Below are 27,968 nucleotides of genomic sequence, written 5' to 3' on the forward strand. Positions count from 1 at the left end.
GTCACCAAACCAAGTCCCAGGTCCCACTGTTAAGCGAAAATGAGGGAGTGTGCTTTGCAATTAAGTATATAGCTTAACTGGATTGGAAAACAGAAAACAGAAGAACAAAAGAGGAAACCAGAAGCATTTGTGCTGAATATTTCAGTATTTAGAGATGCCTTCATGGCACATGTCCTGCTCAGCTATTCAGATCTTTATCTGGAGCCTGTTAAGCCAATAACTTTATGATGAGTTAAATTATTCAGTAATGTATAGACTAAATTTGGTCCCTTTAAGGTTGCCAGAATATTAATACAGAGAGCTGCACCATGGGGCTGTTTGCAGATCAATCAGCCACTGCAGCCACAGTGGCTCTTGCTGAGACCTGATGCTATCAGGCAAGCACCCACCCCAAAAACAGCTCCTCTGCTTCCTGGCACCCAAGTTCCAGTGACCCCTCCTAGCTGGGATGCCCATGCTTTTTCTATTGCTTGTCACTAAAAGTTTCCAAAAATGTATTCCTGGGTTATTCAGATGGTTTCCCAGTCTGCTCTGGCAGGTGACAAATAACCTGAAACACTTGGTGAGATGGGTGCTGCTGTTCAGGGTATTAATGGTAGTGGCGAAGTGATGCACTGCAAAGCACAACTGCCTGCAGGAGAGAGAAATGATATAAATGACACAGGAGATGATAGAAACAATATAAAATGACACAGAAGGTAAGAATGATATGAAGTTATACAGGAGATAGGATCGACATAAAGCAGGTCTCAGCTGCAGGACTCATGAGACAGGGTGAGTGCCTGTCTGCTGGGGAGGGGGTGGGACGCTGCAGCCCCTGGCGCTGGGACTTGGATGGGCTCAAAGTGGATTTTATCACTGTCTTCAGTGCAAGTGCATAGAAACCCTTTCTCCTGAGGGCAGGGAGAGCCTGAAATGAATTCACATGTTTCTTCAGGGCTTTGTTAATATTGAGATTGCAGGATCTGTCCAAAATGTGTGTTAAAAATCATCTTATCTTCCAAATAAACACCCAGAAATTCCAGTATCTGAAAGATGTGCTTGGAAACGATTTATTCTGTTTGCTTTTGGTGTTTCCCTGACACTTTTCAGCATTATTTTTAATGACACTGTGTTACCAGAGATCGCTTTTGGTGGATAACACAGTATTTATGGAGAAACCAACAGCTAAATCTGGTTATCATTGACGTTGCTTATAAAATATACATAGCAATGAAGATACCATGGCAGTAAATTGAAAATATATTGAAAACATAAAGCATTTTTTCAATTTATTAGTAATATAAAAAATATCTGGGCATTTTTTCCCTCTTGTTAAAAGGAAAGATATAGAAGCTGTTTTAAGGAAATCTGTAGTAGTGTTGGTCCAAATGCTGGCGTGGTGCAGAGGGCAAGCGGTGTGTGGGGTTTTGTGGGCTTTCAGATAGCAAACAACCTTCTCAGAACACACCACAGCAGCACCTGGAGCATCTGCTGAGGGGCTTGTGGACAGAGCCCAGCCTTGAGCAGACACTGTCTCAGGGTTAACACCTACTGCCCTGGCTCTAAGGGGTCCTGGGAGCGGCTTTAGGAGCTGCTGGAGGGCTGGTGGCTTTGCAGTGGTGGCATTAGAATATGTGACTTTCCCCTGCTGGCTGCAGCCCTTGGTGCTGGGCCAGGTCACTCCTCCTGCCCCACTGCACAGCACAATTTGGCCACATTGTTGAAGGTTTAACCCCGGCAACTGCTGGGTAAGTGTAAAAATATTAATAAGGCTGCTGCGGGTAGCCCTAAAATGGGAATTTATGGTGGTAGTCAAAGCTAATGTTTTGGATCAATGCAACATCCATTCTCAGAATGAAAAAATAAATTAAACAGACTGTCATACCAAGGGTATGTAACCAAATCAATCATATTTATTGCATTTAATCAAAACTTGATTCAGTTAAATTTATTCCATATGATAGCTGTCACAGGATGCACACCTAGCTAAGGTTGCTGGTGTGGCTCAGTGAGCTCTGCACTGCTCACCAGAGCGAGGGCTCAACCCCTGTGTCATTACATGTTAATAAGATTAGAGGTATTAATTTGTGTATGATGCTCTGAGCAACGGATGGGGTGTGCAAATATGTACCCAGGGAAATGGTCACAGGGGCTTTACTGTGGATAAATACTATGTATTTAGTAACCAATATAGCTCCTACTCCCACTGCACTGCCCTGTTTGCTTGCTGCTGGCTGCATCTAGAGGGCGGGACGTGCTGCTGCCATACAGCATGCTGGCCTCGCACCATGCAGCCACCTGGCACCATTCTACATAGCCAGGTAGGTGTGACGGGGCAAAACCTGCTGAAAACCCCGGGTGGGACCAGAGTGGTGCTGAGCAATATGGCATAGGCACATTGTGGTTTATGCTGGGCCAATATCCAGGCAATAGAAACAGAAGCCCACTCTGTCACCCTTCCCACGCCAGTGTGTGGCTAACCAACCCTGGCAAAGTCCCCTGGCCCATGTCATCCCTGCCCCCGCATGGCCTGGGCTGCTTTCAGCCTCACCACTAATTGAATCCACCCATTCTGGCCAGAGCCATCCATTCCTTCAGGAAGGGTCTTGCCACTGTCCGGCAGGAGCAGGTCCTCCTGAGCGAGGGATGCTCGCACCTCCCCTGCCTGTGCGCACCACCAAGTGCCACGTTCCCATCCTGGAAGGAGGATTTGATCACACAAACCTTCCTTCTCCTGGAACTTAAATATTAGAATTCTTCCTAGCTGCATATATAATTCACTACATTAATCTTCCCTTAAAACCTGCTCCTTCCACAAAGCCCCTCTGTATTGATCCAACAAAGACAATTATATATTATGGGGGGAGGGAGAAACAGCTGAAATATTTGAGATTGGCCCTTCAGTGGGATTTATTACATGTCTGAACTATAGTGTCTGCCTATTTTTTATTCTAAGCCTCTATGACAGGGGTCATGTCTTCCTCCATATACTGTACAGTGCCGTGCACTCTGATGGGGCTATATTAAATACTCAGGATGATTAATCACACTGTATAAACACACTTCTGTTGTGTTTAGAGGCATGCATGTGTGTGTACATCAGCGGTACTGTACAGCTGGAGCCCCGTCTCCAGCGACAGGTATTGCTGCTCCATGCACAAGGCAATTTTAGGGTCCTGAGCAACATGGTCTGGCTTTGAAATGCTCCTTGATGTGTGCAGAAGGTTGAGCTGGAGACCCCCAAGGTAATTTTCAGCCTAGATTTGTTCTGGTTGTCTGTCTTTTCCTGGCCCAGCTGGTTGCAGTGACCTTTCCAAGCAGATGCAGTCCTAGGGCATCTTCCAAAGGTGATGCAGAACCTGGAGTCTTTTCTGATACCCTGCTTCTGTGTAGGAGCTCATCATGCTCTGCCTTTTGGCGCAGAGACCCAGGGTGTGAGGGTGCAGTGTGGATGCCCTTTAAGAAGGGATCGTACTGTCTCCATCCGTACCCCAACACAAGGAGGCAAAGCAGACAAGCTGAGGATGTCTGAGTCTGGCTGGGAATGAGAAAATAATGAATGACCAGAATTGACTGTTTGTAAATGTGTGTGAGATTAATGAGCAAAGGCTTCTCCATAACACAGAAGGCATGAAATCAATCCCTTGCTCCAGGAATAATGAGGGAATCAATAGGATTATGAGGTTAAGGCTGGAGTAAACCTGAATGACAGCTGCAAAATAAATTTTATTTGGAGGACGTGGCTGGGGTTAAATGAAATGTAATAAATAATGTAAAGTATTTAAGAAGTGGGGAAATGGTCCAGAGATGTAAGGAAGAACAGAAGGCCCCACAGTTGCTAAATCTGTCCAGTTTATATCCACACTGTGTTTCTGCAGGCATGTGATGAGTGTGACATACACCATACCTGTGGCTAGGCTACTGACACTGTGAGGTTGTGCTCTCTCCCCTTGTTGTCCAGTACAGAGACAGGAGTGGGGAGGTGGCAGTGGTGGCACCAAAGCAGGATGGGGATGTGTGTGCCTGAGCCATTTAACACAACCTGGGATGCATTCAGGGTGCCTTGCACATGAGCCAGAGTTTTGTGCATCCCTTTCCCACTGTGTTTTTCGTCTGGTGTCTGATTCAAGAAAGCCATCATTGCTGCCATCCAATTTCCCACTGGCCGCAGACCTGGAGACCTGCTGCAAGGCACAGAGACCTCCCTCTGCAGAGCCCATAGCTGCTCTCAGGGCTCACACATACTCCCATGCACCCATCCTCTGCATGCCATGGTCACTTGCAGGGACATGGACCCTTCTGGCAGCAAGTGCCTGAAGCTGCTCCACCTTTGCACCTGTGGTGGGAACATACTGTCCTGCTCTGTGCTCCTCAGGGTAGCAGGGAGGGATGTAGCTGTGGCTGGAGGAGTTTGGTGTCCTGCTGACCTTGGTTTGGGGGATAAAAGCTGTGCAGGTGGGTGTAGGGCTTGGATTTCAGGTGCTCAGCACCTCCTTCTATGCAACTTTGAGGGGCTGGTTGTGGAAGAGCCCAGCGACTGTCAATGCCTCGATGAAAACTGAGCTGCTCTGTAAAATTTGCCACAGGGTGTGTACCAAACCAGTCTGAGTGCTAGGTTGTGACAGTTGCATTGATTTTTCTGATGGGATTAATTCCTGGTCCCGCTCCTCCCTGGAGTTCTCAGGGAAGAAGATCTGGAATTCCTGGCATGTGGTCAGTGCTTTAGAGGCAGAGCCCAGCCCGGAGAGATGTCAGCTGCTTTTGCCTCCAAGAGAACACGTATCCCACTCCAGGAGGAGCAGCTCTGAGCAGGGATGGGGAAGCAGAGGTTTTGCTCTTGAATCTCCATGTAAAAAAACCCTCTTGCTTCCTTCTGTTGCTGGTTCCTAGGGGTCTCTGTGGGGCACTGCTTCGCCTGGATGCTTTTCCATCAGGTTATCCTGCGCTGCCAGGGCTTGTCCTCCTGGAGCAGACCATGCGTGTGTGGCTCAGCCCTGCTAATAATGGTTGCGTGTGTTTTTCCAGTCATTAAGCATATGACTAATAAAGCTGTCCTGGCTGCATAATGCACCCTGACAACAAGGAGCCTCAGAGGAGGGGAACAGAAATAGAGGAACATGAAGGAAATGTCTTAGATTTATCCCTGTGCCAGTAGCTGGGTTTTCCCCATAGGTGTTGTGTTGTAGCCTCACCTTGCTGGGGCAGGAGCCTGGGGAGCCCCTTCCCATTGCAGCTGCCTGGGGCTTTTTGTGTCTGTCTGTCCATCGCAGGCCATTTAATGCAGCATAGTGGCTTTCTGTGCTGTGATCTACCCCTGGTGTGGGAAATGCTGCGGGTTCATCCCTGTGGGTGATATCCCTGTGCCTCCTGGCCCACCATGTGTTCGCTTTGGCTCTGGTGCCAGCAGCACAGGCTGCTAATGGCGCTGCTGGGTGTTAGTCATTTATCCTACTGCTGCATGCTGAGTGTGTATGAGGAAGGTTTTGCAAACCTCTGCATTCATAGGCAGGTCCCTGCTGCCCGTGCATCACTGCATGCCCCTGCACAAACATGCCTGGTCCAGGGAGCACCTCCCCACCGGGGTCCTGCAGAACCACCTGCCTCCCACATGAGACCTCTGTGCAACAGGATACAGAAAAATGCCTTCAAGTTTCCTTTTAATAGCTCCTGTAAATCTTATTATATGCTAAAGGTAAAGACACATTTATTATTGTCATAAAGGAGGAAGAACTAGTGAGTCCCTGGCTTGCCCCAGAGTGGGTGACTTGGGAAGAGCAGAGGCAGCAGGTCAAGAGCCATGGTTTTCCCTTGCCATTTGGCATATTTGGGGACATATCAATGACACGAGGTGAAAACCTCCATCTAACCATATGGTGCAGACCCCTGTGCCTGGGATGGGCTCGAGGAGCTGAGGGGCCCTGCGTGCAGCACAGGGAGCTGTGGGTCAGGGCTCAAGGCTCAAAGACCAGGCTGGAGATATATGTGTCCAAGCACCCAGGCTCTGTTTTTGCTCCAGCATCGTCCATGCCATAAGGAGCCATGCAGGATGCCTTTTTCTTTAATGTTTTTATGTAATATTTTTAAACCATTGCACATGTAATCTCGATCCCAAATCCCAGCCCAGAGGTCAATGGAGAATTGGCCCTGCACCTGCAACCTGAAACCAGCTCTGCCTGGCTGGTGAGCCTCATGCTGCGCCTCTAATTAAGGGTTCGGGGGTTGTTTTTCTTTTCTGTTTTATTTTGAGACGCTGTTTTGAAGAGCATGGCCAAGAATGAGAATTTCATGGGGTAAACAGAAAAGCTGTTCTGAAGTTATTTATTGGTTCTGTTTTCCAGCACGTGGACTAGTATTGATTTATTTTGCAGCGTCTCTAGAGGCTTCTTCAAGGTTAAAATGTAGACATCGCATGTTAGGCTGGACTAAGTACTGGCAGGAAAACACATTTGGCTCTTTTAATTGGAAAAACATATTCCTTTTATCACCCCAAGGCCAAGACTCTACCACAGCAGCACAGGGAGAACAGGGGTATGTATACAAGCACAAGATGCTCTGGTTCACACTTGCTCCAGGGGATTTGGTGGGAGCACAGAGCCCCCACAACCACGGCTGGCTCTGTGGTGCCACTGGGTCCTGGAAGCAATTCCCTGGGAGATGTCCTGGGTAGGGAGGCTGGGTATGTGTCTTCTGCTGACCAAACCTGTGTTGGTTTGAGGAGCTGCCGTGGCCAAACTCGGTCCTGGCTCCATTTTTGCTTCTCTGAGCTCAACCCAATTGACTTGGGGGCCAACCAGGCTCCCACAGCCTGGTGGGAACAGCTCAGTGCTGATCCCCAGCAGCTGATGGCTGGGGCTCGTCTCAAGTGGAGATGCTCTGCATCAAGAGCAGAAGAGACCCACGCATGCCAACCTCAGACCTCACTATCACCTGTTTTCAGTCTATACAGTTGCAACCATTATTCAGCTGGAGAAGGTGATGGAGAAAGAGTTCTTCAACCCTAAGAAGCACTTGACAGCCCCTTACATCCTCAAAGTGCTTTCCAGCCCCTGCTGCTCCTGTTCTGCTTGTGTCCTTTTCTTTGGCAGGTTAAGGGGCTCACTCCAGGCCACAGAAGGAGGTGGTGTCAGAGGCAGGATGGCTGCTGCGGCTGCGAGTCCCCCTTCTCTGTTGCTTCTGAGCTGGTGGTGAGTGCGTGCTGCTGGGGTGGAGGTGGGGAGCTCTGCTGGGAAGGTACAAGCTGAGGTTTAGAAATCATGATGTGTGAATTGAAATGGGAAGCAACGGATCTCAGGAATCACCGCAAGTGCTACAAGGTGTTCCTGAAGCTGTCAGCAAGCCATCTGCCTGCTCGCCCTAGGTAAACACCGTCCTGCAACCAGCCCTCTTTAGAAAGCCATGAAGCCAAAGGATCCCATGGAGTGAACCCTGCTGGGGTGGCAGTGTGGGCTGGGTTGGAATAGGGGGAAAAGTGCTCTGGTATGTGTATGTGGAGGGAGCTGTGCCACCTCGCTTGTGTTGGGGCTCTGGAGCGAAGCCCTCGCTGCAGCGCTCGCTCCTCGTAACTCATCACAGGGACACCCGCGGTGGGGAGGCAGCAGGCGACCGCGCGAGGGCCGCCGGCCCCCACACGCAATTTATGGCTCCAGGAGAAAAAGAGCATCTGGTTTGGGAGCAGAGCAGCGTGCAGGAGGAGCACGCCTGGGGTCGGGCTGCTGCCCAGTTTCTCTCACTTGGAGCTCGTTATTCAAGCATTGACTCTGCCCTTCACTCCCCTGTACATGCCACAGCCACTCCGGCTGCATGGTGGGTGCAGTGGGGAAGGTGAGGAGCATCTATGCAGCAGGGCACAGCTTAGGGCACTGGAGGGGAAGCCTGCCAAGCTTCTGTCCCACTGCACATCACAGCTTGGGCAGTGGAGATGTCACACTCCCCCCACAGGGACGTCTGGAACCCTGATGCCCTTCACCATCAGGATCCTACATGCACCGGTGCTCGTGGTGAGCCAGCTCAGAGGCGACGTGGAGACACGAAATGGCCGTGGGCTGGCCCCATCCACAGCCCCAACACAACGAGTCAGGCAGGCAGCCCTGAAGAGGCTGATTAATAAAAGCTGGGTGACCTGGGATGACATGGGCTGCTGGTGAGTCAGTATAGCCCCAGAAATGGGCCCAATGGGTTAGGACTGCAGCATCGCTGCCAGCCTTGAGGGCGGGAGCAGGAAGAAGGGCCCATGGCTGAGACAGACCCAGTGAGGGAAGGCCTAGGAGGCCGCTCATGCTTCCCTATGGGATTGGGGCGCAGTCCTGGTTGGTGCCCTCAGCCCCTTGCCTGCTGCATGCCCAGGACTGTTAGTTGCACCGTGCCTCAGTTTCCCCTCTGTGCAGGTAACAGCGGTGCCCCCGTCCCCAAGTGTCCAGGGCAGTGTGCTGAGCTTTTGTAAGTTCTGGAACTGAGTGAGATGGAGAAAAGCAAAACTGGGAAAGAACAAGTATATTTGTAAAACTGGGCAAATGGATGTCAATATCCATTAAACAGGGGAAGTTTAGATTAGATATAAGGAAGAAGTTCTTTACAGTGAGGGTGGTGAAGCACTGGAATGGGTTGCCCAGGGAGGTTGTGGATCCTCCATCCCTGGCGGTGTTCAAGGCCAGGTTGGACAGAGCCTTGGGCGACATGGTTTAGTGCGAGGTGTCCCTGCCCATGGCAGGGGGGTTGGAACTAGATGATCTTAAGGTCCTTTCCAACCCTCACTATTCTATGATTCTATGATTCTGTCTGCACCCGGCACAACCACACAGGGAGGAGTGTGGAGCAGCACAGTTTTGGGGCTGAGCTGCCTTGCCAACGATGCCGGGGTCTGTGTTAGCCCAAGGCTCCCCGCAGTGCCAGCCAGTGCTCTTAGTCGTCCTGTTCACTCACCATTCAAAATAAATACAGAGAGTGAACATGACCTTGAGTGTAGTCTAAAGCTTTTAAAACTCTCCTCTAATTCTTTTAACTTCCCGCACATCTATCCTCTGCACCAGCCTCCTCATTTCTCTTCCTCTACAGTAAACTTATACTCTTTCTAAAGTGCCCAGAGAAGACGCTACAGATGAAATGTTGCTTTAGCTTGATTTCCTATTCCTAACATATGCTTTAATTAATGTCATTTGCTTTGATTTGCTGCCAGCATGCCAGTGCAATACTTCCTTCGTTTCACAACCTTTACTGTAACCTTGTGGGAATGAGTATCAGGTGTCCCCGGCTGATTTCATCTGTTTCAGGGCATTTATCTTGAGCTGCATGGTTTTTCTGCACTGTGTTGGTGGCACCAGCACAAAGGCAAAACTGCAGAGTTGTTCTTCACTGGAAGTGCTGAGTATGTGTGGTACAGAGAGAAGGATGCTTGTATGGAAAGCACTGACCAGAATTTCTTATCCATGTTTTCTATACTTTCTAGGGCTGATGGCTCAATCGAGAGTGGTGAGGGATATGGCAAAACAGAGGAGAGGACGGATGGCACTCCCAGCTCCTGGTTTCTGTGCATCAAGATCACAGAGGTGTTCCTGCTGCCAGCCTGGGTGCATGGTTGTGGTAGTGAAGCAGTGGTTGGGGTCTGGGACAGAGCCCTTTTCGCCCCCTCCCAGAGCTGGCTCCCAAATAAGTGTGGGGAATGGCAGGGACAGAAGCTCCAGGTCTCCCTCTGTAGCAGCGGTTGCGCCGAAGCTCGGTCGTGCAAACCTTCATCCCACTACACTGAGCAACAGGGCTCCATGGGCGAGAGCAGCCTCTCCTGCTGTGCCCACTTCTCTTGCTTCTCCCCGGGTTTCATCCTATTGTTTTATGGCAGGTGCAGATTGACCAAGAAGCCCCTTTTCCACCCCTCTCACTGTTCCCACTGCATGGCAATATGTTTGTGCCCATGTCATTGAACATAGCTACGGACATGTGATGCCCTCCCAACAGCTGGAGCTGCCCCGACCTCACTGCACCACCAGGTCAGTGCCCTGAGCTCCTGTGTGAGAAGGAAAACTGCTAATGTGGGGGTCTTTTTCCTTCCCTTCTCCTGATGGAGCCAGCTTGGTCTCCCGTTCCAGGCAGAAAAGCATCATTAAGCTCCCCGCAACTTTCTGCAACTGGTACACTTGAGAGCAGCTCCCAGCACAGCAGAATCTGGAAGAATATTTAGCAATTGTCTGTTCTGGCCCCAGATCGCTGGCACTTGCATACAGCAGGCCTGAAATGGCCCCTTTCCCAGACAGATCCTTAAGCAAGGTTTTCCTGTCTCTTTGTTTAATGAATCTCAGCCATCCTTTCTCCCCTCTCTGGAGCCAGGGACAGATGCTGCTCCAGCACTTCATCTCTCCCTTCTCTCCAGTTTCTCTCCTACCTGTGGCAAGTTTGGGGTCTCAGAGCAAGTCATGTCCCGCAATAAGAAAAGTCCCAGCTCCTGGGCCCTGTCCCAGTTGGCTATTGTTTCCCTTCCCGTTTGCTTCTGTTGAGAACCTCCTGCAGGGGTGAGAGTGTGATGCCTTTTTGCAGCTCTCCCCTTCTTACTATGGAGGCAAAGCCACACCAAAGGCTGAGCCCTGCTCTCAGAGCAACCCTGCTTGCTGGATGAGAAGGAAAATGCCCAAAATGGAGAATGGCATTTGTCCCAGGCCTGGCCCTGCCCCACTGCAGCCTGTGGAATGTGTTTCATCGCAGTGTCCCGGGATCGGGATGGAGGCATGGGAGGGATGTGACTGAGCAGGGAGCGAGCCACCACATTCCAGAGGCCGGCTGGCAACGCGGCGTGGCCTCCTGGTGAACAGTTACTGGGAACCAAACCCGGCCCAAGGGTTTGCCCCTTTATGGGAGGTGCTCAGTGGAAATCCCATCCCAGAGTGTCGTGATGGCAGAGGGATGCGATGGTGAATTTTGACAGGCTTTGCCTACCTGCTTTTATTTTTATTATATATAAAAGGACCTTTTATTCCCCCTTCCTTCCCTCCCTTCCTCCCTCCCCACTGCTAGCTCCCCAGTGGCTCTGCAGCCTCCCAGGGCTGGAGCTGGCCCCACAGCTGCTCCCCTCTCCATCTGTGGGGCAGAAACCCAAGGCCATCTCAATGCCCTGCAAAGCAAAAGCCCTCTCTGAGGTGGATCCTTTGTACCATAGCCTCCTGCTCCCCAGACCCCCGAGCAGCTCCCTTCCTCCCCGCTTTCATCTGTCTCTCACCTCTTCTTCCTCCATCCTGTCTGGCCGCCTCCTTGCTGGCAGCTCCACATCCGGATGCATGTTTGTGCCTCTCCACTCCAGCCTGTGAGCCCCTATGCTCTGAGGCTGGCTGCTTGCAGTGCTCCTGCTCCCCTCCACCCTTTTAAATCACAGCTGCCTTCCCGCACTCTGAAAGCATCACACTCCTTAAATCTGCCCTGGGTGATTTAACAAGGACCCAGGACATGACTGACTCCCAGAAGCATGATACATGGCTATCGTAGGCATCTGGCAAGTATTTAAATCCCCAGGGTCCCTAAGCTCCTAGCTTAGTGTTTCCCATGAGCTCAAAAGAGCGGGTGTCCCCTCACCCATAGCTATGGTTCCAAGCTCTGCTTTAATCCACTGCTGTGTTGCAGGGTCTGGCCCCAGCCCATGGAAAAGGCTTCCTCATGGAAAACACCATGGTGGAAGGGACTGGCCAAGAAGAGCCACAGGCTCTGGTGGGGAGCAAGGGCTTGTGTGTGCCAGCCTAGGAGATGGTGGCTCTGCTGATGGCTGAGATGATGGTTTTGCCTAAGTAGCACCTGGGACACTAAAGTAAACAGCAGGAACATGGGCTGCAGCCTCCGTCCCAAAGCACAGCAATGCCCACCAGGCACTACTGGCATACACTGATGTGTTGTTGTGCTGCCTTGCTCAGGCTGTTGGTTGGTGGGGTCTGCCCCAGAGGTGAGGGTCCGTGTTGGGGTTTAATGTTTGAATGTGGCTGTTTGACCCAACTGGCCCTGGCTGCTGTGACAGAGCAGCGTGTTGTCCCGCACTGGGGACATGGACAGGGTCTGCACCCAGCTCCAGGGCAGAGACAGTGCTGGCAGCTGGCTGCCTTCATCCCTCCTGCTGGAAATTTCTCACCCAGGCCAGAATTTTGCTCTGTTCACCCTGGAAGTCAGTGATTTCCCATAGCAACAACCTCCTCCTCATCCCCAGCACAAATTAAATTATCACTTTGGGCAGGACTCGCCCTGAACCCCTCATGGCCTGCACAGTGGCGGGTAGATGATGCCAAGTACTCTGTGCAGAATCACAATGCATTGATCAGTGTTCTGGTGTAGTTTTGTAATACGTTAAGGCAGTTTCTTGCTCTGATGCAAGACTTCTGAGACAAGCCTCTCCTATTTTCTTCCTGCCTGTTGAGAAGTGACTTGCAGTGTTGTCGCTTGGTGGATTTATGTGTGTCTCATTTTTGCTCGTAGCCGGTGTGCTCCAAAGCAGCTTACCCAGGAGGTTCCATGCGTCCTCCTCCTGCTCCACCAAGGTCCCCACAGGATGCTGAGCTGCCCTGGGGCTGCTCTCCCCTCTCCGCTCACACACCAGGCTGCCACCCTGATCCACACCCTGAGTCCCTTCTCTGCTGGAGTGTTCTCCAGGCCTTGGCCAAGGTTACTCAGTAGTGCTGGTGACCATGGCACGTCTAACTGGGGGCTTGCCTAACCAGAGGCGCTGACCTGCTGTAAAAGACGGTGGTGGCTGCTGCACGCGGCAATGGCCGGGCCTGCTCGGACCCCTTCCCGGCAGCACCATTTTGGCTTGGTGCAGGAAGCAGAGCAGAGCTGCGGCTGCTGTGGTGCTTGCAGCCTGGCCGTGTAAAAAACGCAACGTGCTGAGCACTGGGTGTTATTCTCCTTTTATTTTTTAAACCATTATTTCCATCTTGGTGTGGCCCCATTTGCCTGCTCCAGCACCCTGTAGCTTCAGGGATCTTTCCATTAAAAAAAACAAAGAAGTAATTGCAAAGCAGATGGAGCAATTTCTTTTTTTTTTTTTTTTTTTTATACTTTTTTTTTACATTTCTTCCCTCACCCTCTTTTTTTTTTTTTTTTTTTTTTTTTTTTTTAATATAGATTGAAGTTAAATCAGACCTTTGGCTAGGAAAGACCACTGGGGACTATCTCAGTCTGACGTTCACCAGGGCAGTGATCTCTGGACTATTCATTCCTACGAAGAGTGTTGCCAAGCTCACAGTCAAGTCTCTTCTGTACAAAATGTGCAATGGACTTGATATGGTCTTTTTCTAGATGCTATTTCAAAAATATAATAATGCCAGCATACTAAAAAATTAAAATCCAGAGCATTTAGACAAAATTAGCGTTCGTTTCAAGAATTCAAACAATTTCACAATTGTTTGCTTTTATTTGTAGAATACTAGAGCTTTTAAAAAATGTTTGTATACATAAATATTCGTTGATAGTTTAATTATTACTGGTTCCACAGTGAACATTGCCTGTTTGCATCCTACACAGCTTTGCTTGAAATTACGAGGGATAAGTACACTTGGTACACTGGGACAAAATGATAATATATCCCCCAAAATTTAAAATCAAATCGGAACATGGTTGTTCGTTCGATTTACCCAGTTTCGGTAGAGCTTGGTGCAAGGCTAAGTAACACATTCGTTTACAACGTTTAAAAGCATTCGTTAAAATATTTACTTAATGGTCTAAAACAAAGCCTCAGAGCTTGCAAACTTGCCCAGGTCAGGCAAATGCATGCGGATAATTCGACAGAACGATTTCGAAGCAGAGAATCACTTGTATTTGAAACGGTGCGTATTTTCAGTACTCCCTTAGTGCATCTATTTAGGCAGATGCTTGAGATGAAAGGGCCGCGTGTCAGCCCCTATCTTACCCATGCTTCTTGTCATCGTTTCTTTGCAATTTAATTTTGTGTTTTTCTTTCAGCCTAGAAGTGTTTGGTACCAGTCTCTTGGCAAAAGAGCCTGAGGAATAGAAGGGTAAAGAAATATGACCCAGCTGCTATGCACAATGAGGTTTCTAAGTCCTTGTATGGTATAAATAAGCATACTACACAGTTATTAGAAATTTGGCACTGTCCCTGTTTAGAAGCCCAAGTCTGATGCTGTGTAATTCCTCCCGAGCACTTGCATAATTCAGTATTAGCACTCCATTCTTCCAGCCTTACCGCTGGCCAAATTCGGCAACTTTTTCTCAGTTTTCATCCATTCAAACTCTCCTCAGCAGTGTAAACCGGTGAGTTTCCGCTCAAGCCAATAAATCTATGCCAACCCACACGGCCGAGACTCGGTCTTGACTTCGCGGGGGCCGTGGTCGGACCCCGAAAGGTTCCCCCGCCGCCCTCCGCGTCGCACGGGGGCTCCGAGCCGCGGCCGCCGTCGGGACCGCCCGGTACCGTCGGGTGCGGGTTCGGGGCTCGCTTCTGCCCTCGTCTCCGTCGTGGTCGGCAGGTTTTCCTGGGGGAAGGGGGCGAGGGAAAGGGAGCAGCACTGGCCTCAGAGCCTGGAGAAGCAGTGGAGCATGCTCGCAGATCTGAGCCCGCTCGGTGTTTCCCGGCCCGCAGACTAAGTGTAAATATTGGAGAAAAGCGACAGTAAACTTTTATTAATCGCCGGTGTTTAGGGCCAAGGCATGAGCGAGCTCGGTGACAGTGATGAGTGGTTTGGAGCGCTGGTCCCTGAAAGCAGGGCTTATCCTCCCCCTGCCTGCTCCTTTGACTCGGCGATGATGAGCCGTGAATAGGAGCCACCCTGCCGTCGGGGATCCGGCCGTTTATCTGCCGGGTGATGACAGTCGGGCTGGTTTCGAGCCTCGCTGTGCTTTGCCGAAGCCACCGGGAAGAGCTCGGAGCTGCCGCGGCCGGGGAGCTCCGTCCGGCGGACCCGTTTCGCCCTATCCCCGGCCGGGGATGGTGAAACCGGCTGCGGCTGGGGGGCCCCGGAGGACACCGCGGGCCAGAGCCCGCTGCGGGCAGGTGCTGCCCGGGGTTACGGCACGGCAGAGCCGAAAGCGGGCAGCCTCGGCAGGGCCGCACGGGGGAAAGGGCCAGACACCACCGCTCCGGCGGCCCTGTCCCCACAGACGGGGAGGGTCGGGTCTGGTGGGAGGAGGGGGAGGCTTTGGCTATGCTTTAATTAAATCCTCCCCACCTGGGATAGCCCCCTCCGCCTTTTTTTTTTTTTTTTTTTGTAATTATTATTATTATCTTGTTTAGGAGGGGGGAAAATGCATTTAACGTAGGGAAGCGCGGGCAGCGTCCGTGATTCCCTCTGCCCACGGCTGCGGGAGGAAGAGGTGGAGAGAGACTCACCCAAACAAAGCCGAGCGACCGGCACCAGCCGCAGAGTAAACACAGAAATTCACCTTGCTGTGGAGCCCGGCCCTCGGCAGCCGCCCCGGGCCCCGCAGCCTGCGGGGAGAGCCCAGCCCGCAGGTGGGAACCGGGGCGGGACCGAGCGGTCTAAGCGGGGGCAGCTGCGGTGCCCGGCTGTGCGCATCCTTCGCGGCTCTTATGCGGGTTCTCTCCTCTCGCGGTGGTGGGGTTGGCTCGTGGCTTAGGAGTAGCTGCTGCCCGCGGAAATCACCGCGGCCGCGCAGAGGGCCAAGCGCAGCAGGTCAGTGGCAGGGAGTGGTGCTCTGGGATACCCAGGCTGGGCCTTCCCGTTTCTATTACTCGCCCCTAGGCCTGCCTTAGCCTCTGGTCCATCCGTGCGGGCGCAGGATGGGCGCGGATCCCCCCTCGCCCCGGCGCCGCAGGCGCACGTCGGGGCCCGACGCCGGCGCGGTCTCACCTGACGCCGGTCCCGGCCCGCTGGCTCCTGCGGGAATTGCTGCTCCCTCGCTCGCATCCCCCGGCCCGCCCGGGCCTTTGGTTTTTTCTTTCTTTCTTCTTTTTTTTTTTTTTTTTTTTTTTTTTAAGGAGTATGGAAAAGGTTCATTAAGGGGTTGACCCCAGTTTGCTTTTTATTCTGCTCCTGTTCCCAATTTCGGCACCACGTGACGGTGGGAGTGAGTTTGGGTTTAAATTCACTTTCAAGAAAACCCCGATAAAAATTCTGCCCCGCGAAGCCCCGCTGGCCCATGGCGGTGTCCCGGTGAGCCCAGGGCTGCGGGGAGCGAGCGGCACCTCGGCACCCGCCCGGGACCGGCCGGCTCGGGTAAGCGTCTCCTGCCTGCCGCCCTTCCGCGGGCGCTGAGTGGGGTGCACCACAGTTGAGGGGTCGTGCAGGGGCACGATGCAGAGCCAAGCCAGGCGGGGCTGCGGCGATATAGAGTCGTGCGCAGCAGTGGGGCTGTCGCGATAGGCATAGATAGCTACAGGAGGAAGCGCTAGTGCCTGGGCAGGTTTTGGTCGCGGGTGGATGCGAGGGAGAGCCCAGCACAGGGCGGGCAGCCCCGACAGGAGCACTGTGGAGGAGTAGAGGTGTGCGTATGTCTTGGTAATCGTGACAACAGAGCTGATGTGGCCCGGTCAGTCGCGACAGAACTAAGGGATTCTCTTGAGGGGGTTCTCCCCCAGATTTGGGGGGTTAGCTTGGCGGCGGGAGCCCCGAGAAGGCGGTGCCCGTGGCCGAAGAGAGCAAGGGCTCCTGTCCGGGGTGTGCGGGCCCGGGAGCTCCTCTGTGCCCGCCACGCTCACCTCGGGCGGCCCCGGCAGCGGCTGACACGGCAGACCGGCCTCGGCGCGGCTTTGTCTGCGGCCTCTCAGCCCCTACACGTCCTGGGGCAGTCTGTTGTGACTGGGGGGGGACAAGGAACCCTATCTCCTTACCCAGGCTCTTGGGGAGACCAGCACTCGAAGGCCGGCCCCAGGCTAATAAGACACAGGCAGTTTGGTTGCCGGTGCAGCAGGACCAGGGAAGCCGAAGGAGGCTGTGGACCCCTCCCGAAGCGTGGCGTCCGCCTGGACCCGGCTCTTCCCCATCCTCTCTTCCGGGCGGCCCCCGCTTGTGCTGCGGGGTCCCGCCGCCCGGCCCACCGAGTCAAGGGCCCTTCCAGCGCGGCCTGTGCCCGCCGCGGACCCTCCTGCCCTGCTGCAACCCCCGGCCTGGCCCCGTTCCCCGGCGAGCAGTGGGGAGCACCGGGACCATCAGGGCTGGGAGGGGACGGTGGGGCTGGGGGTGTCCTCCCCCACCGGGCTTCCCTCCAAGCAGCAAGCGGCTCCGGTCGCTGTCGGGCCCGGCGCAACGCTGGGGCAGGCCGGGGAAGGCCGCGGCTGGGCCTGGTGCGCAGGGACCGAGCGGTCGGTGCCCCCGGCCGGTGCCCCCCCGGTGCGGGCCGTCGGACAGGCGCGGGGCTGGGGCGAGCGGGCCGGGCCGGGCGGAGCGGGCCAGAGCCGGTCTGTGGGGACGTGATTGACAGCGGCAACGTCAGCAACAGGAGGGGAAGGGAAAAGGGAGGGGGGAGACAAAGAGGGAGGGAGTCGAAAGGCCCCAAACTGGATCTTTATGGAACATTTTCCGCCAAGATCAAGGGAAAGTGAATCCGCGCAGCGGGGGATGCCCCGCACGCCGCTGCCATCGGGGGCCGCGGAGCCGCACCCGGCCTGAGCGCCCCGCGCAGCCGCCGCGCTGCCCCGTGGATGCTCTTCATGCCGCAGCCGCCTCCAGGCGAAGCCCGGAGCCCCCCGCTGCGCCTCCTGCCCCCCGGCCGGCCGTGTGAGTTCCTGGGGTGCGGAGGGAAGGAAGGGAGGGAGTGAGTGGGGTTCGCGGGTACGGTGCTCCTTGCGGCCTGTGCCGGGGCGGCCGCCTCTAGCCTTCCCCGCTGCTCCCCGGCCCGCCACCCCTTCCGTCCCTGGGAGCACCGGGGTTCCCGTCCGCGGGCAGGAGCCCGGGCCCTCGGGGATTCCCACCTGTGCTCCCCCGGGTTACCCGGCCCCGCCGTGCGGGTCGGCCGCCGGCAGCATCCGTGCCTCGCCTTGGCTGGGGTTGCCCCGTCCCGTCCCGCCGAGCGGGGTAGGGGACCGGTGCGCTCGGGGCACCGGGCGATCTGTTGCGGCCGGGGGCTGCGGGGAGCTCCCTGCCCCGACATGTGCAGGGGGGCGTGTGCGTGCCCGCTCACACAGAACAGGGCCGGTGTCCGTCTCTGTGGCTGGAGCTCTCCTTGAAGCTCTGCTGCGACTGGAACTGCGGGTCCCAAACCCGCTCTTTCCCTCCACCGTCCCGGACTGGAGGCTTAGACTCGGCGGCACCAGGCAGGGGACTGGAGCAGAGCAGTGCTGTCGGGATCCGGATGCTGTCAGCATTTCCCCATGGGGACCGTCGGTTTCGGTCCCCGGGGCCGGGACCCCCAGCGTGCTCGGAACCGCTGCCCATCCGTCTGTCTGTCCGTCTGTCTGTCTAGCGGAGAGCAGGGCGGGCGGCCGCGTCCCTCCGCGCTGTAAAAGTCGGGGTTGATGCGCGGCAGCCCCGGTGGAGCTGTCAGCCCTTATCTTTATTGGCTTTTCCCAGTCTCCGTCCAAGTTTAAGAGGGGCCCTTTTATCTCGGAAACCAGCACTCCGCCTGTTTACGCCGCTCGGCTCCGCCGCAGAGCTTCGTCGCGGCCCCGAGCGCCGGTGCGGAGCCTCTGTGAGCCCCGACGGGACGGGGCAGAGCTACCGGCCGGGTTGGGCTACCCTCCCCAACCGGTACCGGCCCCGAAAGGTGGTAAAAAGCGGGGAGGAGAGGTTAAAGGCTGGGGGGCTACGGTCACATCTGAGATGAGCTGACCGGGCCTTAAGCGGGAGCGCAGCCACGCGGGGGCGGCTCCCCCCTGGGCAGGCGGGCCCTGCCCCGCTCTCCCGGGCTCTGCGGCTTCCCCCGGGAAGTGTCACGTCCCAGTCTCGCCGAGTGTCGTCGCCTGAGGAGGGACCGCGGGCCGGGAGGGCCTGACCCCGCAGGTGGCCGTACCCAGGGCCGGGCAGGAGGGCGAGCAGGGACTGGACGTGGCCCCATTGCTCCGAGCTAACGGTGTGCCTCTCTTCCTCCAAGGAAATGCTCCAGGAGAAAAGCCTATCTGAAACCGAGGAAGGGTTTCCAACAGCCCCCGCTCCCGGCCATGCGGACTCCTCCGCCGGTTCCCCTGTCCTCGGCGTAGCCGGGGGAAGCAGTACGCCGCTCAGCAGCCCGCAGCTCCCCGATCCCGAGCAGGTACGCACCGCCCGGCCGCGTCCTGCCCGACTGCTTTTTGCCCCTCGCTCTCTCCGCCAGCCTGGCTCCCGCGACTGTGGAGTGGGGGGAGATGCGAGGAAATCCCTTTTTTCTTTATTCTTCTTTATATTTAATTTTAAAGTATTTTTTTTCGCCGTGCAAAGCAGCGCCGCAGAGCCGCGGCCACGAGGCCCGTCGTGTGGTGGAGCCGCGGCCGCTCCTCCTGAGCAGGGCCTGCCCCGGCGGTGGATTTCATCGGGTTTTTTCCCCGCTAAATAAAGGGCCCGAGACCTCTGGGCACATCGCAGCATCCCCCCGCGCCCGGCCGGCGCCTCCGCCGTGCCCCCAGCATCCGCGGAAAGGAACGGCTCCACGCAGAAACCGCGGCCCTGGACGTGCCGCTGTTCCCTGGCTCAGCGGATCCCGCGCCCCCGCGGATGATCCTGGCCCCGGTTTCTGGGAGACCCAGGGAGACAGCGGGGCCCGTCTGCCCGGTCTGGGCACGGAAAAGAAAAAAAAAGGAAAAAAAAGGGAAAAAAATCTGTTCGGCCCCTGTGTCCCGCCTAGATGTGAAAGTCAATTAAACCCGGCCTCAATTTGTTTCTCTTATTTTTGGCAAAGAGCAGTGGAATTTTTGGGACTCCATCCTCCTCCCGCACAGGCAGGCCCGAGGCTGGTGCGGCTTCGCCCGGTGCCTGCCTGTGGCCCTGGTCCCGGGTGCGCGGCCACTGAGCCCCGAACCCTTCCAGCCCCACTCCTGGGTTTTCTCAGTCATTTCTTGCTGTTCTCATGATCTTTATTTTTCCAGACAATAGAAAATATCAAAGTCTATCTCCATGAGAAGGAGCTATGGAAGAAATTCCATGAAGCTGGCACTGAAATGATCATAACCAAAGCAGGCAGGTTAGTGAAAATTCCTCGCGGATGTGTATTGCTTCTGATCTGTATGAAATGTCCCTGTTTGCCGAGACTGGATTCTGCAGAGCTGCAGTCAGTGGCATTAAAAAAAATTATTCATGTGATTATAGATTTCAGTAAGATCATATATTTCGGTGTAAACTGTGTGTGTGTTTGAGCGTGGCAATGAGATTATGGGCCGTGGAGTCATTTGCTACATTTAGTCTAATTCTCTTTTGTAATTCTTCGTGTTGTTATACATATATATTTCAAGATGTTGGCATGGTTGTGGCTCTGTTTTTATTTTTTTTCCCAAAGCAAACCCGACTCCCCTTGTCTGCACAGTGCACGAAGACCTGTGCTGGGATACTTTGCACCAAAGGTTTAGCAATATGAAGGTTTAGGCTCTGCTTTTAATCTCAAAACTGAAAGAGAGACAGGTACCACTTTTATCCTGTTAGCTGTGGAAAAGAAAATCTGCCTTTCCTTGGAAACAAACGATGGTTTCACCAAATCGGAGCCCCTTCAGCATGCACACCGAGGCCCTGGCGGGAGGGAGCGAGCAGCTCACAGAGGCTTCTCTTCCCCGGAGAACCATCCCCTGTGCCTTCTCTGGGCTCCCTTCCCACCCGGGCTGCTCTGGTGGGCGATGCGAGGGTTAATGTCAGAAAAATAAACATCAAAATTTAACCTCAGCCCACCGTCAGCCCCGGAATCCCAACGAAACCAGCCATCTCCCACTGTGGGCACCGGAGTAGCTGCCCTTGGCTTCTGCGGCAGCTGAAAAGAAAAATTGCCAGCCTGAGGTATTAAAATCCATTTAAATCTAACACAGCTCTGTGGTTCTGCCATGCCCTGTGATTGCTGATTTTATGCAGTGCTAGAGAGCTGTGGAGGAGATCACTCAAATAATGGGGAGAAAGCAGAAAAACAAAATCCCGCCATCACCTTCTAAGCAGTTTTCTTTCACTGTGGTCCCTGATTCTTCGAGCAGGGCAGCTGGGGGGCTGTGTGTATGTATGTATCTTTTCTCCCCTGTTTGCTGCTCACACTGCGAGATCCAGACCCCAATCCCCTGCTTTGGGTTTTGGGATTGATGAGCAGTTTCTCTATCTTTTCCCCTGTCCCCAGCTCTGTGCAGCAGCTGGCCAGCTTTACTCTAATAACCAAGATATTCCCATTAGTCGCCGTGGAGAGGGGGGTGTATGTCCCAGGGATCTTCAATTTGTTTGCTATTTGGCCTATTTATGAAGTGATTGTGCAGGTAACTGTCCTTATCACACTACATTTTGGTGTATAAAATCTTAGGGCTTGTTCTGTAGCATTTACTGATGTGAAGAGCCAGATTCATTTTGATAGGTCTGCTACCTAAGTCAGCTAAGACTAGGGGATCAAGACCTCAAATATTTCACCCTTAATTTATAGTATCTAAGTGTGTCTGTGCGGGATGTGTAATATCTTTACCAAATTCTAGACCCTAAGCATCCCAAATGTGCCTGTTATCTCTTTGTAAGTCTTAACGTGGATTGTTTAAACAAATCCATATGTATAGGGCTCAGTCCCACATTCTTTGTCCGGTGGAGCTGGCAGTGCACACGTAGTCACCTTTCATGAGCATGTGGATGGGACTGAGGGGATTGACCTGAAGATGTAAAAAACTTTGGTTTTTTTAAGTCGTCTAAGACAAACTCTCTATTTGTGAAAAACGGTGCAGCACCATCAAACCAAAAGCATTTTTTAAAAATAGTTTTTAATTGAAAAAAAACCCAACAAAACCAAACTCACAACAAAACACAAAACCCCAAAAACCAAGGAAAGAAAAAGAAATGGCTGAAATGTTAAGAATAACCTGAAATTAAATCGTCACTTCATTTCTTTCCTCTGTGTCCAGCTGCAAATGGTGTCAAAATACAGGGTAACGTTTTAATCAGTGTTAAAATGGAGTAGGCTGGAACAAAGTCGGTACCCGGCCCCGGCAACACCGAAAGCAAAACATAAAAACCCATCTAAATGCACAAAATAGTTAGCATGAGGCCGGCAGAAAGATCGAGCAACTTAAATCCTGTGATCGCTTAATTCAATTCGTTCCCACCGAGTGCCAGGCTGAGCCACTCGAATCCGTGCCGCAGCCTAAAAGCAGGAATATGCCACTAATCGGAATGCAAATGACGGAATGCAAATTAGTACTTCATGCAGATTTTACTTTACCCAAGCTATTTAAGTAAAGAGTAGCAACAATAAACCTCCTCTTGACCCAATTAAATAAGTGATGGTTAATGGAGATTTGTATGCACTTGCATTTAGCATTGGGCGGGGTGGAGAAAAGGGAAAACAGCTAATTGCAGGCATTAATTAGGACTCTAATCCCCCTCCCAGCAGGGACAGAGATGCCCCTGAATGTAGTTATTTGAAATCACCTAAATGTCGGTCTGCCTGACCTCAAGGGGCACAAACGAAAAGAAACTGAAGCCTGTTTTTTAAATTTCAAACAACAACAAAAAAAGTTACTTTAATGACAAGTTCACTCAATGGAGAGGAAATGTAAAGCTCAGCGGAAGCGTTAATTCCATGGCAATGGTGTAAAATAGCCTTTTTGTATAAACAAGGCAAATATTGATAACTCAGTAGGGGGGAGAGGGGGAGTCATTTGTTTCATTCTTTGGAGAGCTCCACAGAACGAGCCAACTATAAATTATCGAGAATTTAAGGCTGAGAATTACTTTGGGGGATTATTACTCCCTCTTAGGACTGATCTGTAAGAGATATTAGGAGAACACAGCAAGCTCAGCATTGAAACAGAAATCATGTTTTTGCCAAGAAAGCTTGATTTATAAAGTGGAAACATCTTTAAAATGCACTCGTTATCTCTTTAATGTCCGACTGGTTCATTGTGGGAGGGGGAGAAAAAAAGAGATTATTTTATATTAAAAGGATCATCAAAAGATAAAAAGTTCATGTTAGCGAAGTTCCCTGAACTTTGCATAAAAGCGCTCGGAGGTAGAACCCTGCCCGGCGGATGGGACGCCGGGCTCCATAAATCAGAGCTTTTGCCTCGTTCCTCCGATTTAAGGTTTGCTCTAATGACGAATTTCGCCTCCAGAGGATTTTCCGTTGATGTTTTTTAAATGCTGAATTACATCTAGTGCAAGAATCGCCCCGTCTTCGTCGCTGCCCGGGGCTGTGGGTGCCCGCGGGCTGCCTCAGCCGAGGGCAAGGAGAAGAAACCCGGCCCCGCGTGGTTGCTCCCGGTGGCGGTTGGCAGAGCCGCGCTTTCGCAGGAACCGTGGCTTGGCCGCTGCCGCCGTTTGCCGGTGAAACCGCGTTGTTCAGGGGGCTGCTAGCCCGGCTCGCTCCTCCGAGCCGCCTCTCACCGCGGAGCCCCGGCGCGGCGGCAGTGGCCGGTCCCGCTCCCGGGTCCCGCTACTCCGTTCTCCTTCCCGGGACGGGTGAATGAGCCCAGCGTCCAGACGGAGCTGTGCATGCCTGTGCTCATAAATAAGGTTATAATTGTTCATAAATTCCCCCATTTATTGAAGAAAAGAGGAGTAGAAAAGGGCACTTTCCCAATTGTCCTAAAATTTTTTCTGTTGTCCTATTAAATCAAATAACTAAAATCCATTTAGATGATGGCAAAGGGGACAGGTTGTATTAGGGCGTGGAGGTGCAGATGTTTACCCGAATTCCAGCCCTGCTGCGCCGTGCGCGGCTCTGGCCATGCCCGTCGGGCTGTTGGCAGCTGCAGCCTGTCCTAGCAAGGCGCACACCTTTCCTGCTGGATTTTAGGAATTCCGGAGCAATGAAGTTGTAAGAGGGGTGGGTAAAGCACAAAGCAAAGGACAGACTTCATTATAAATCTTGCTTTCCAGTTTCATCTTCTTGCTCTTGTGTGCTATTATTTAACTGAACAATTGCTTTTTTTTTTTTTTTTTTAACCTTGAGGCAAACCCCATTTTGCCTCTCATAATTCTTGGTGAAATCTCATCTTCCAGACCTTATTTCTTCAGGAAGTTAATCTGTGACTACACAGTGTTCCTGGCTCAGGGTTTCTTTCTTTCTGTTAGTTTTTGTTTAGCTCTGGCTGTTTGCTAGGTTTTTTCCAAGGTGCCAACCTTTGCAGCATTGCAGTTTCTATCCAGATATTGCCAGGGACAAACAATTTGGTGAAGCTTATGGCTAATGAGTGAAAAATACCAGTTAACAGGATGTTTGGTCAGAGTTTTGTGAACAGTTACTGGAGATACAAAAATGTGTCATCCCCCTGTGGTAACACAACCATCCCAGAGATGTGAACAGGAGGCTCAGGATGTTGAAATTGAGTTTTAGCTGGAGCGCAGGATGTGCACAGGTACACAGATAGCTTCAGTCTTTGTGGTAGCAGGTTTTAAGAAGCATATGTTGGAAAATATTGCACGGGGGCGGGGGGGGAATCAATAAAGCAGCTTGCATGTGTGGAAAAGACACAATCCCCCTTTAGATGTTCAAGTTTCATTTTAAAAGTGGCTTATTTCAGTTTTAAAAAATCTGTTCCTAATCAACTTTAGTAAACCAAAATAAAACTAGTTTTTAGGACATCAAGGTCTAAAGAAGTATAAATGCTTTGGCTAAGCTGGTGCAGCTTTCCTCTGTGAATAATCCTTTAAAAGTTAAATTTTCCATGGCTCTGTAGGGCATATGGATGCCCAGTTCTCATTACAATTAAAGGGAAATATTTGTCCAGAATCTTTTGAGGCAGTTACAAGAATTTCTGGAAAAGGTTTTTGATCCAAAAGCAAACCTTAATATCTGAGATCAGTAATGGAATGTGAGCCATCAATTTAAAACTTGGAAATAAAATAGATATTTAAGGAATGTTTGATCTGCTTAATCCTAAATTTGGGGTCCTGGAGTTACCCTGTGTGGGCAAACTCCTGCTTTTAGAGAAAGGATCGGGAGCAAACTCCAATGGCTCTTGGCAGTGCTGCTAAAGATGTTGACAGCTTTGGCAAGGAAGACAGAGCTTGTGCACACTGAGTAGTGCAGGGATGGGATTTTAGTTTCTAATATAATTCTCTCTTCAAACAGCGAAACTTGCCTTTAGTTTGTTGAAGAAATGGGATGCTCATGGTTAAGGGTGTTCCCAAAGCTTTCCCACTTGTGCTTAGACCAGAGCTGCAGCAGCGCTGGCCAGGGCTGTAGGGGAGGGTTTGGTCAAGCCCAAACCAGCTGGGGAAGATCTCCACCACTGCTTGGGCTCTGACCCTGCATCGGAGGCTCTTGGGCACAGGGGCTGTGGATCATCTCCTGCCCTGAGCTGATGAGCCTGTGCATGGCCTGACACCAACACCAAGGCTGCTGCAGCTCTTCTGAAAGCTCTGTGGAGCTCGCACAGCTGGAGCGGCTGCATCGCTGAAGGAGCCAGGATGGAGAGGGTGCAAACCTGCTCTGAAATGCTGCAGTGCCAGGTGGTTGGCCATGCTTTTGCACAGCTTCTCTCTGAGGTACCTTTGTGCTGTGCTCCTGGTGCTGCTGGCATCCACCTCTCCCATCCTCTGGCACACTGGGACCTTTTCTGCTCAATTTCAGTTGCAGCAAAATGAAAGCACCGGAGAAACATCCCATGGCAAGAAGCCTGCCCATGTTTCAAGTTACTGTGGGGCAAAGAAAGGAAATGTTTCTAGACCATGAAAGCAGCCATCCAGCTAACCAAGTTCTCAAGTATGTGAGAAACAATGTTTTATTTAAAAATTAGATGTGCTAGCCAGAAGAAAAAAATACAACCTCACCATTCCAAAATATAAAAAGCCCTTAAATGTCTGACCTTCTCATCACTAGGTCATGGTCCTGCCACCAGATAAATCTCTCGTATCTGTCCATAGACTGAGAGTTCAATGTTGCTTGTGTTAGTGACAGTGAATTTGGGGCTGAAAAATGAACTACTGATGAGAACTCCTGTTGAACCTGTATTGTTTGTTATTCTGAAGCAAGGATCTGGCATGGGCTAATCCAGCACTTCAAAGTTAACTGCTCTTACTTTGTATACAGAGAGTCATAGCGGAGTGGCGTGGGTGATAAGAGAAATAAGGGACTGAGGGTTAGGATACACTGGGAAAATGGGACCCTGTTGAAAAACTCTTTGATCTCTTTAAAGTATTTTCTGAAAGCAAGAATCTATCAAAAAGGAAATGCCATTTAAAAGGCTAAAAGAAACAGCTAACATCCCCAAATTTGTTTTAATCTGCCCCCGAGAATATTATTTTTAAATATGCGTTAAGTCAGTGGAAGACATACTTGTCAAAAGAAGGGAAATTAGAAAAAAGAAGAAAGGTCATCAGAATGGAAACACGGTTCTTGAAGCCACTGCACACCATTCTTTTCCTTCCTAACAATGAAAAAACAGAGAGGCATCCTTAGGCAGCCATGGCCAACTCTCAAGAAGAATTTGGGGCCACTTTAGTCATTATCAGGGATGCAGGCATGTCGTCTGCCTCAGTGCTTTGCAACCATCACTGGAGGCATCTCAGCATGCCCAGCAGCTTCTGAGGAGGTGGTCTTTCAGCTATGATATGTCTTTTTAGCCAAGATGTTCAGTGATTTCTTGTTTTTCTGATCCTTTCACAACCTGATATGCCATAAACATCACCTTTCCAGACAGCACCATACTTCTGAAAATGCAGTCATCGCTTTACTTGACCATCCCCAAACCAAGGACTGTAAAATTGTAAAAACCTTTGTCTTATTGAAACTCATTCTGAAAACAGGACTTCATCTGTTGAGGAGGTAGGGGACATTTTACCCCCTGAAAGGACAGAAGGAAGTGCTTGGTAGTATCTGAAGCACCATTCACACCACAGGGACATGCAGTGAGCACCAGTCTGCATGTTTCCATGGGCTTCAGAGAACACCAACAGTCTTTGGTGAGGACGTGACTTGGGTTGCTCCAGCAGACTCAGGTGTCTTGGTTCCATGCAGGTTTTTCTATGGAAGTACTCGTTGAGTTCCCCATGGCTTCCTTGCTTACCATGTGCTGGTCAGAGAAACCCCTTCCCACATAATGCATCAGTAGGGGCATCAGAAATGACGTTTGCATCCAAGCAAGGAAAGTCAGATCAAATCCTTGTGAGCAGGCAGGTAGTGACACCTGAGGGGATTGCAGATGCCACCTTGTCATTCAGTAGTATCAAGGCATGAGCCAGTGTGGCTGGGACACACAGGTCTTGGCATGCAGGACAGGGCAGTTGGTGCTCAGATCAGTATTTTGAGCTCTTTGCTAGCTTTGATGATTTTGGCTATTCTGCTTGCTATCCTCTGCCTCAAAAATAAGACTTCATTGGACCTGGGAGCCTTGCAGTTGCCTATCTCTCTGGGACCAACCAGGCCTGTCCCTGAGGATTAAAACACAAGTAAGATACCCAGAAGTGGCCAAGCCTGGAGAGCCCAAGAGACTGGGAACTACTGCCCCAAACAAAAGCAAATCTTTCCTCTTATCACTCACTTCCAAATCCAACCAACCAATTAGACATTGATTAAACTTTGTTTGAACATAATAGAAGCTTTGGCTCCATGTCAGTAACTGCTCCATGGTTAAGGGGATTGGATAGTAATAGAATAAATAAATAAACAAGAGATGCTTATTCTAACAGCTCATTTTAAAACAATTTGTGAATATCATGTAGAGATAAAATGTGCCTAGCGTAAACTTAGCTAGGCAATGACTGCTTCATTATCAGAACAAATAATTCACTCACACATCATCTTTGAAGCTTGGGAGGGCTACAGAATTGTGCTGCTTGTTTATTTTCCTGGCTTTTACTGTTTTTGCTACATTTCAGCTGCACAGAGTCGTGGGGAAGGGTTTAGCTGGGGCTGTGGCAGTGCAGTGCAAAGCCCCAGCAATGCCGACCTCGCTTCAGTTGCCCATGGTCCCCAAAGCCAAGCCCTCTGCCCTCCCCAGGGCATCCCCCTGCACTTCAGCCCCCAGCAATGGGGTG

The 27,968-nt window shown here is 51.8% G+C and overlaps 1 protein-coding gene across 1 annotated transcript in view; it reads left to right on the forward strand.

Moving 5' to 3' along the window:
- Positions 1-17,531: 17,531 nt before the first annotated feature.
- TBX4 (T-box transcription factor 4) overlaps positions 17,532-27,968 on the forward strand; it is a 36,799-nt gene continuing 26,362 nt past the window's right edge. Inside the window, exons 1-3 of the mRNA XM_030472446.1 lie at positions 17,532-17,633; positions 18,946-19,104; positions 19,913-20,007. Coding sequence (XP_030328306.1) covers positions 18,949-19,104; positions 19,913-20,007 — 251 coding nt within the window. The 5' untranslated portion in view covers positions 17,532-17,633; positions 18,946-18,948. The remainder of the gene's footprint in view (positions 17,634-18,945; positions 19,105-19,912; positions 20,008-27,968) is intronic.

This window comes from Strigops habroptila (assembly GCF_004027225.2).
Source record: "Strigops habroptila isolate Jane chromosome 13 unlocalized genomic scaffold, bStrHab1.2.pri S16, whole genome shotgun sequence".
Lineage (NCBI taxonomy): Eukaryota > Metazoa > Chordata > Aves > Psittaciformes > Psittacidae > Strigops > Strigops habroptila.